At 37.7% G+C, this 9,905-nt stretch overlaps 2 protein-coding genes across 3 annotated transcripts; one reads left to right on the forward strand and one right to left on the reverse strand.

Moving 5' to 3' along the window:
* Positions 1–323: 323 nt before the first annotated feature.
* On the reverse strand, positions 324–5,923 carry fuca2 (alpha-L-fucosidase 2). Its single transcript, XM_080042082.1, has 7 exons — positions 5,594–5,923; positions 2,841–3,028; positions 2,375–2,714; positions 2,084–2,294; positions 1,581–1,771; positions 1,304–1,409; positions 324–941 (listed from the first exon to the last, which is right to left on the reverse strand). Exons 1-7 carry the CDS (start codon positions 5,785–5,787, stop codon positions 810–812), a joined length of 1,362 nt encoding a protein of 453 aa, XP_079898208.1. The 5' UTR covers positions 5,788–5,923; the 3' UTR covers positions 324–809.
* Positions 5,924–6,265: 342 nt separating this feature from the next.
* LOC307262207 (putative deoxyribonuclease TATDN3) lies at positions 6,266–9,311 on the forward strand. 2 transcript variants are annotated; one of them, XM_080042996.1, is made up of 10 exons: positions 6,266–6,340; positions 6,429–6,461; positions 6,551–6,624; positions 6,707–6,791; positions 7,056–7,118; positions 7,227–7,336; positions 7,795–7,850; positions 7,944–8,056; positions 8,502–8,582; positions 8,768–9,311. In XM_080042996.1, exons 1-10 carry the CDS (start codon positions 6,287–6,289, stop codon positions 8,909–8,911), a joined length of 813 nt encoding a protein of 270 aa, XP_079899122.1. In that variant the 5' UTR covers positions 6,266–6,286; the 3' UTR covers positions 8,912–9,311. The 2 variants fall into 2 exon arrangements, with proteins under 2 accessions (XP_079899122.1, XP_079899123.1); XM_080042997.1 differs by having other exon boundaries at positions 8,505–8,582.
* The last annotated feature ends 594 nt before the right edge of the window (positions 9,312–9,905 follow it).

The raw sequence follows: 9,905 nt of genomic DNA on the forward strand, positions 1-9,905 counted from the left end.
AACAAGTCAATAAAAGGATTTATAATAGAGAAATTTTGACCATCTAAAAATGTATTTTATTTTAAAATCAGATTAATTTCACTTTGTTTAAATTAATCTAGAATATATTAAAGTTTCACTAAAAAATAAAATAAGGGGGAAATAAATACATTTTCCTTCATATTCATTTCTGTTTAGATTAACCTGTAGTACAGTCTATAGACAAACCAGATTTGATCAGGGGTTACAAAAGTCCAACTAATAACATCAAAGATTATAAGAGGAATATTTTAGGGGAATTCTCTTATTTTCCCTACAAATAAATATAGGATTATGAAACAATATTGTGTTTGAATGGTTAATTTATTTTATTTCCACATTCCTTCACATATAAAAAACAACAACAACACCATCAGTGGTGCATGAAAAGCTCTTCAAAATTTGTTGGCTCAAAAAATAATCACAAAAGTGCAGAAAATCTGATAATTTCATATTTCACAATTTTGACATCAATTGGTCACATTCATCCCATTACAACCTTTCCTTAGCCTAAATATGGATCAAAAGTAAGAAAAACAGAGGTAGAAACATAAGACTTTAATAATTAGTTACCCAGTACAAAACCCATGATCACTTACAAATATTTATTCCCTTCATAAGTATTTAAAAAAAACTTGTTTTAATGTAGTAATAGTGCAAGTAAAAAACAGTAAAGTAACTCCACTATTCATGATGTGTTCAGTGATTTGATTTCAGACATATATAATTGCTGTTTTCTTCTCTCCTCTCAGGCCTATAGCTCTGTCTGTTCCTCTTCACATGATCTGGTTTTAAGTGGCCCCAGTCAGCCTGATGGTCCAGGCCCACTGGCATGGCATCTGGCCGGTCGTGGGCAGGAGGACCCGCAGTCCACCGGTCTTAACTGGATCCCACTTCAGAGGCCCGTAACCCAGAAGTGCCACCTATTTTTTGATTTAGTTTTTTTTAACAAAAGCAACAAATTACATATAATTGGAAAAAAGACATGTGTTGTATCCCCTCAAATACTGGATTTTACTGGTTGATAAAGATATCAATGTATGATTTTTAAAATGTTCTAAAACAATGTATCAGATGAGGTAATTTTTTTCTCAGTTAACACATTTTTTTCTATTATTGAAATCTTTGATTATTTTTTCTCTAAATAATTTTTTAAGAACTGTGACCAAGTTACAGACCGAGTGAGGTGGAAGTTTTGCAGTATAAAAATTAAACTTATTTTATGTTTTTTAGATTAACTCAAAAATATCTTTGGAATTTGTGTAGTGCAATTGTCTTGTCTTACCTCAGTCAAATCTTTAACCACAGGTGCACCCAGAATCACTAGTCCATCACTGGGCCACTGCAGAAGAATGGCAAACACTCTCTTTTCCTGTGGTTTGGCAGTGTACCTGTTGATGATTATAAAAAGGGCCAAATCAGAACGTATACATACAGTAGAATAGGATTGTGTGTGAGCTTAGAAATTACACCTAAATGTCTTTGACATAATGAGAAGGAATAAATTAAATGAAACACAGCGATTCAAACGATTTGTTGGTCACAGCAAACCAAAGACCCACCAGATGTTTGGAGTGACGGTGTCATTCTGAGAGCGCCATGCTGTTGTGTTGTAGATGGCGTCTCCGTTGACCCTCAGCCACACCCCCATGTCCCTCAGACGCTCCTCGAAGATGGGGATGATCGTTCCATCGCTTGTCGGACCGATGTTCATCAGCAGGTTTCCACCACAGGACACAGTCTCCACCAATGTCTGGAAAAGACAAACATCATAAGTAAATTTGCTTTATATCACTGTTCAACATCAACACAGGTTCATTTTGTGCTGTATTTTGGATTTTATAGAAAATATTTCATGGATTTACTGTATAAATCTTCCTCTACAGCTAGAGGGGGCTGTTCTTAAGGGCGATTTGAACAGAAACTTGCAGTGTAGAGCAACTATTAGTATTATTTGATTAGTACAATGAAAACATTTACGAAAGAAATTAACTCAATTGTAAATATTTGCTGGTTTCATTTGTATATGAAATATAATAGGAAACCCATGAGATTCAACTCTCACCGTAACAAGCTGCTGGGTGGTCAGGTAGTCACTGAGATGAGCATTACGTCTGTAACCCCACGACTGTGTGTCGATGGTCATGCAGTTTTCCCATTTGTGTTTGAGCAGATGTCCTGGATTGTAGCGGTCGGTACAGGTGTAATATCCTCCATGTTTGCAGATGCATCCCTGGCCCCAGCGATCGTTCACCACCACTGAGTCTCGTACAGGACTGTAATGCATTACAGGTTAATATCACACATGCAATGTAAATTATATATCTTACAGAATTAGTTAATTTAACTGTATTACCTGTCATTGTAGAGCCAGGCTAAGAATCCTGTGCTGTTCCAGTACGTGTCTGGTGCATTCCCGCTGCCGTCAGACCAAATCAGATCCGGTTTGTACTTGGCAGTGAGTTCATAGAGCTCAGGCAGAGTTTTCATGAAGGGAAAGTAGTTTGTTTTGAAGACATTGGCTTCATCCAGTTCAAATACCGGATTGAACCACTCAAAGAGAGAGTGATACAGCCCTAAACGCAGGTCACTGTGATCGCGAAGGGCAGTCGCCATTTCATCTACTATATCTCTTTTTGGTCCAACGTCCACTGAGTTCCAGTTCCAGGAGGTTTTGGAGCCCCATAGCGTGAAACCTGAAAAAGACATGTATTGTTTTATACATCTCCTGCATGGCTGAAAGGATGCAACATGGCACTAATATAAAAGCTTTGTGGAATTATATCCTTCTTTGATCAGGTCCTGCCAATCCAGTCCAGTACCTTCATGGTGTTTAGTTGTCAGGACGATGTACTTTGCTCCGGATGCGGCAAAGATGTCCGTCCATTGTTTGGCATCGAAGAACTCAGCGGTGAACTGTTGTGCAAAGTCTTGATACTTGAAGTCTGGAGGGTAATTCTTTTGCATAAAATCAACATACGGCTTTAACTTTTGCTTCTGCAAGTACCACCTGTAACAGGAAACAATTGCAAAAAAATTATTTGACAATGGGGTTAGGCACAAGAGTTGGTAAAAGTTTTGTTTGCGGGTGTCAATTGCTGTAACCAGTAAATGGTTTTATGACGAATAGTCGGCATTGGCATGTGGATATCTTTTAGTCTGGACTCTTGATCAGGTATATCAAATGTGGGAAAAAATTTGGATAATGTTCTGTCAAACTATAACAGCTTCCTGTTTCACTGTTCCACAGAGTACAACTTCAAGTTTTGCATTTTACAATATTCTTTACATTTTGCTGATTATATCTTTAGGTTGATCTAGTAAACATGTCAGGTGACAGTAATGTGGTTGTTTCCATTGGCTGACAGATTAATCTCGATTTAAAACAGGTTTGCCGTTTTGATCCGTTCATGTCCTCTTTCGATGTAATGTAAGAGCAACAATAACAAAAATACAGAAAATGAAATACCATACAGTCACAACTTTTGAAATCTATATTTTCATTAAAGTTGAAGACTAATACAGAAGCTCCTTTGTCTTTGACTGCCTTGCTGACAGTTTAACCTGGTACTGCTAAACCTGTTCTGCGAGGTACTGCTAAACCTGTTCTGCGGAGGTCGTAAAAGTACAGCACCTATAGAATACATAAACATTTGCAGTAAATTGATTGATCGATTGATTTATATTTATTTCGTCCATGGATGTCTTCCAACAAAACTCATTTCAACATTCTCACATGTACAATCCATAAAACCATGACGAAAAGGAGGCACGGTGAAGAATATCTTATATTTCCTGCCCCCTCAAAACAAAACAAACAAAAAAAAACACTCTACATGTCGACTCATGTCAGTGCATGACGATAATAAATGAAACAAAATAGAAACCAAAACATCAATCTGAAACTAATTCCAAAATAAAGCAAACCATGATCACAACCACCAATTTCTATAAGTGCTCATACAAATTCATTGTTTTCTCTTTAAATCGTTTTTTAAACTGAAATATATTTGTACATTGCTGTAGTTCACGTTGCAGAGAATTCCATACTTTCACTCCTACCACTGAAGTACACATTTGTTTTGCTGTTGTCCTTGCAACTTGATGCTTAAAGTGTCCTTTTCTTCTTCCTTCATTTTCGATAAGGATAAACAGATTTTGAAGATTTGCTGGCAGTACTTTATTTTTTGCTTTAAACATAACAATAAGTGTCTGTAATTCGACCAATTCTTTAAATTTCAAAAGTTTAGAGTGAAAAAATAAGATATTTGTGTGCTCTCTATAACCAGTTTTAAATATAATTCTTATTATTCTCTTTTGTAGCAGATAGAGTGACTTTGTGTTGCTTTGGTATGTGTTTCCCCACACCTCCACACAGATTAAAAATGGACTGCTTCCTGTTGGACACATAACACCAATACATGTTATTTTACATCTGGAGAAGTTACATGTAGCCTACCCACCAAATATAAGGCTATATTAAATCCCATCAAATATACATTTTTCCAACTGCAAGAGTGCACTTCTAAAAATTAATAATAAAATCTCATGAAATAAAGCCTACAAGAAGGCCTTCAGACCCTTGGTTGTGATTTTGCAGTATATTTTCTTGGTCCTTTACTCAGAAAGCCGGCGTTGGTAGTTAGTTGATGGAAGAAGACACAGTTGAATGCAGATGAGGAGGTCTCAGGAACAATTCTTTTTTATTCAAACAACAAAACTCATCCTGCAGTCAAAACGAAGCCAATAAGAATTTAAAGTGTTTGTAGCCAAATAAACTAATAGAGGTACCTACACAAAACAAAAAGCTATGAAGAGTTCCTTAGTTTGAGACCTAACTTTTCCAGCATTGTGGCTGGTTTTAACCTGTCAATCTAAGTGATCTGATTGGTTCTTTAGGACAGTACGCCCTGCTCCTCCTAACACCTAATTGGTGTACCCTAACTAGCTCCACCCTAATGAGTCAGAGGTTGTCCTCTGGCCCCTAGAGGCCATCTGAGTTTAATCATCACCTGGAGGTGATATGTCACGTTGGCCAAGAAGTCTGATTCAGCAACTTTTAAGACAATGCTGATGATGATGATGATGATGATGGTGGCCAGGGTCAATAAACTACTGTTAACTCTTAGCCAGACTGTCTTTGATTAACTCACAAGACAGTCACCTTTGTGTGAAATTTGAATGATCTACAGGTCAGCCTTGAGGGTTTCCTCACTCAAGCAGCTGACATCCCTGACTTTGCCCCCTGCCAGATGAGGCATTGTCTTTGTCCAGCTCTGTAGCAGTATACCTTAATATAAGATGTATAGTAACATAATACACTACAGTAATCTTAGAATGTGTCATAACAAAATACACTACAATTTCCTTACAAAAGGTTTTGGTGCAACCTTATAATTAAACTTGGAAACTTATAATGATAATACTTTGATAAAATGTCACAATGACTCTTTAATTAATTTTCGTTGTTAAAGTTGACTGAACTTTATGACTAGGTAGGCTATGTCTTACAGCCTATTAACCATGGGGTAAGGATAGTTTTAGGGGATTTCTAGAAATGGGAAACCAAACTCACCAGAACCACTCGCTGCCGAAGCTCGGCACGGAGAAGACCCCCCAGTGTATGAATATCCCAAACTTTGCCTGGTCGTACCAGTCTGGCAGCGGTCTGGTATCGAGAGATTCCCAGTTCGGTTCGTATCTTTTCACTCCGTTGATGCCAATAAACAGCATTGATATAAGGAAACAAACTGCTGCTATTCCTGCCATGTTCAGGCCGAAGTCACTCTGCCTGGTAGAATCTGCACGTCTCGGAGGCTATCACATGATATATGGCATAAAGGGCACGGTAACAGAAATATCACATGAGAAGGCGGAAGACAAAAACAAGGAAGAGAAATCAACCTTCAACAACAGACAGCGGCGACTTCACACACTCGGAATGATGATGCGCCAGACCGGTGACGATTAACCAATCAGATTTAATGGGGCATACGCCGCTTTTCCGGTTGTGTTACGTAGAGATCTGCCTGCGCTTCAATGATTCCATGATAATACTAAATACGACCACACTGTAACTTTATTTTTGCCAAGACCCGAACCATGTAGTTGAAAACCATAAAAATGGGAAATTTCATGTCCTGTTATTCAATTATTGATATGCTATTTCTTATAGGCTACTAAAACATGGCATAAAACACACCCACGCGCATGCGCGGTCCGCCTCTTTCCGGCACACTGTTTTGGTTTTGAAGGCTACATTGTACACATGCATGGCTACGTCGACTGTCACTGTCATATCTCTGCAGGGGATTTTGACAAGGTATGAAAGCGCTTTTTATGAATACAAGTTCATTTTACATATCTGGTATATCTGACTGTGCCTTAACATTTCCTCGTTTTTCTGTCAGGACATAGAAGAGGTGGTTGAAAGTTCTAAAAAGGTGAGTCGAGTGTTTTAGCTAAGAAGCATTGGCTATACATTGGTTATTAATGTGTGTGTAACTCATTTCTTTGCTTCATTATTTCCCAGGCGGGAGTGGTGGCTCTTCTAGCTGTCGCTGAGCATGCCGGGGAATTTGAAAAGATAATTCAGTTGTCACAGAGGTAAGGCCCACATTAGAGTGGTATAATTTGAATTAAACGTGTTATTTGTCGCTTTGTACTGAGGTTGTTTGCTTTTCTTTAGGTTCCCTGGTTTTATTTTGCCCTGCCTAGGAGTCCACCCCGTTCAGGAGGTTTCCCCAGAGCAACACAGGAGCGCTTCTCTCCAGGTAGTCAACTTTAAAGGGCTGTTCACAAAATTACAAAAATACATTTCCTCACTTTCCTGTTGTGTAGTAGTTGTGTTTGCGCTAATTTGCATAAACGGAATAATTTATAATGAACTAAATTTAGTACATTTTCACTGAATTCGTAAAATTGAAATGTTTCACTTCTAATGCTAACACAAAGTCAGACAGATATAAGCGTAGGTGAGAAGCTTTTCATGTCATAGCAAAGTATTAAATGATGATTTTTTTCTGTCTTTTCTGCAGGATTTGGATGCTGCGTTACCCATTATAGAGAAATACAAAGACCACCTTGCTGCTATTGGGGAGGTAATAATAATAATGTGTTATACTGTAATGTGATATGAAAAGCAGTTCTGGCTTTCTTTTACATTCCTGTAAACCTCAAACTATTTTTTTTCACATCCATTATTCTAGGTTGGCTTAGATTTTACACCCAGATATATCGGCAGTGATGCTGACAAAGACGGCCAAAGGCAGGTCCTCATTCGTCAGGCACAGATAGCCAAGCAACTGGATCTCCCTCTGTGAGTCATACTGTGGCACTGTTGATGATTTTAACTAAACTGGTATATTTATATTTAAATGTAGTAGTAGTGGTGTCTACACATATTCCAACATTACATTATGTGCATAGGTAAAAAAAAGACGCCGGTGCCTGTGAACAAAATGATAACATTTTGAGAGCTTCTGATCAGTATGCTGATGCATTTTTTCGGATTATTTGAATTTACTTTAATTAATGCCTCACACGCACAATACTTTGAGAAAACAACAACATAGTCTATTATCAAAGTAGATTATTATTATTTCATCAAATTAATATTTGATTGGAGCAATGCTGTCCTAAAAAAATTATTTGTATGGTAGCATTTGTGTTTGCAGAGAATGTGTGCATATGTTATGCCATATACATCATAACGTGCCCCTTTGCAAACAGACTTCGATGATATTTGAGTGTGTTTGTGTTTTATTTAATTTCTAGAAATGTTCATTCACGCTCTGCAGGAAGACCCACCATCCAACTCCTGAAGGAGCAAGGTAACGTTTATATTCTCATTTTACCCATGGATACACTGTTACACTTCAGCATTTGATAAGTAACAAACTGCAATTCCTCTGAATCGCCACTAGGTGTCGAAAAAGCCCTGCTTCATGCTTTTGATGGGAAACCGTCAGTTGCCATGGAGGGAGTGAAGGCTGGATATTTCTTTTCAATCCCACCATCCATCATACGCAGTGAACAGGTACAGCTGAGCAACTGATACAATTTCACTGTATCATAACTTTACAGATTTTATAACAACACATATACTCTCACACTTATACAACATTGTTACATAATTTATTTGTGTAGATAGACAAAAACTTAAATGTTATGGACATAAATGCAAATTGTGTGTGTGTGTGTGTGTGTGTGTGTGTGTGTGTGTGTGTGTGTGTGTGTGTGTGTGTGTGTGTGTGTGTGTGTGTGTGTGTGTGTGTGTGTGTGTGTGTGTGTGTGTGTGTGTGTGTGTGTGTGTGTGTGTGTGTGTGTGTGTGTGTGAGCATTTACAGTAGCTTACACAACCAAAACACTGACACGGTGTCTTCGGACAGCACTGACATGTTTACTTGGTTGTTATTGGTTGACTTTATCACATTCAATGTTAATGATTAATGATGGTTTGTATTTGTGTATTTTCCACCAAGAAGCAGAAACTTGTGAAACAGTTGCCATTGGAGAACATCTGCCTAGAAACGGACTCACCTGCTCTCGGCCCAGAAAAGCAGGTAACATACTTTTTTCTTTCTTTATGAGATTAAAATGAATGTATTAAATTCCAAACTCAGGATATTTGACAGATTTTGATGTGGTTAATGGCTGTAAAGGCCCCTTATTCCTATTTTATTTGAAGCAGTATTTTGAGTTGTACTCACCCATGTCATATCCTTCTTATTCTGTGTTCTGAATGCAGGTGAGAAATGAGCCCAAAAACATCTGTGTCTCTGCTGAGTACATCAGTAAGATCAAAGGAGTGTCGCTGCAGACGGTGATGGAGGTGACCACTCAGAACGCTCTCCGACTTTTCCCAAAGCTTAAGTCCGCCATCAGACCATGATAAAAGCCTTACAGGTTTATTTAATAAGTCTGCTGTACGTCCAGGTCAACAACTGAAACATTTTTTGGGCGCTTCTAGGGATTTATCTGAGCTCCTGCACCAGTGTCGGGGGACTACACCAGTTTGTAAACATTGTGATATTGAGAAAAACAGAGAGAGTTTTGTGGAGCTGATAAGCATAATCAACTTTGTGTCAACTCATTTTTCCGATGGTTTGAATGTTATTGACTTTCATTTATATGAAAAAGTTAATTAGCATTAAAAACCTGTTGACTATCTAAGTGTACTTGAGTTCTGAAAACTATTTATTTATCTTAAATAAAGGAAGTTGAGATAACAATTTGACACACACGTGGGATATTTTTCATTTGTGTGCTACATCCGAAACATTCAGCATTTCATAACAACTGTCATTTATCAATAAACAACTGACTTTAATCACAGTGCATTGTTAAACATTCATGTCATTGTAAAGGGAACAATCACGACGTGCCACTGGTTTTAATTTCTATATTGTCCATCAACAGATCAAAGTAGGGCAGTGATATCATTTTCTTAATAATTTCCCGGGTCACTTATGCTATATTTGTCAATGTGGTTGCTGTTTCTCTATAATTATAAAGTGACTCACAATTCAAGTAATCAGCTGCTGTAGTCAAACTCTCATGGCCTTGCATCAGTCAAAGTTCACGGCTGTATGGGGTATTCTTGACTCATAAGATTATACTTTTAACTATGAGGTTTTAGAGTTCACCCCACTGATGAATAGCCTACTTTTAGGTGTGTTCACTGCTACTAGCTCATGTAAACACTTACCGGTACATGTTTTATTCAGAGTAGTCTTTATGTTTAATAATGATGTAAACTGCTGATTAAGGGGGTTTTCAAACCTGACAATGGTTAAATAGGTTACTTGGTGGAAATGCATGCATTGGTGTATTCTGACAGAAAGTTAATACAAGGAACAGGTACGAGGAAAATACAATTTAGAAAG

The sequence above is a fragment of the Ammodytes marinus genome (genome assembly GCF_949987685.1).
Source record: "Ammodytes marinus genome assembly, chromosome: 15".
Lineage (NCBI taxonomy): Eukaryota > Metazoa > Chordata > Actinopteri > Uranoscopiformes > Ammodytidae > Ammodytes > Ammodytes marinus.

Excerpts from the sequence above, each read along its gene's own strand:
- LOC307262207 (XM_080042996.1), top strand. The coding sequence starts at position 6,287 with ATGCATGGCTACGTCGACTGTCACTGTCATATCTCTGCAGGGGATTTT. Across the intron at positions 6,625-6,706 it reads ATAATTCAGTTGTCACAGAG|GTTCCCTGGTTTTATTTTGC; the intron begins GTAAGGCCCACA and ends GCTTTTCTTTAG. Across the intron at positions 7,851-7,943 it reads CCAACTCCTGAAGGAGCAAG|GTGTCGAAAAAGCCCTGCTT; the intron begins GTAACGTTTATA and ends AATCGCCACTAG.
- fuca2 (XM_080042082.1), bottom strand. The coding sequence starts at position 5,787 with ATGGCAGGAATAGCAGCAGTTTGTTTCCTTATATCAATGCTGTTTATT. Across the intron at positions 2,295-2,374 it reads GCCTGGCTCTACAATGACAG|TCCTGTACGAGACTCAGTGG; the intron begins GTAATACAGTTA and ends AATGCATTACAG. Across the intron at positions 942-1,303 it reads TGGTTAAAGATTTGACTGAG|GTGGCACTTCTGGGTTACGG; the intron begins GTAAGACAAGAC and ends ATCAAAAAATAG.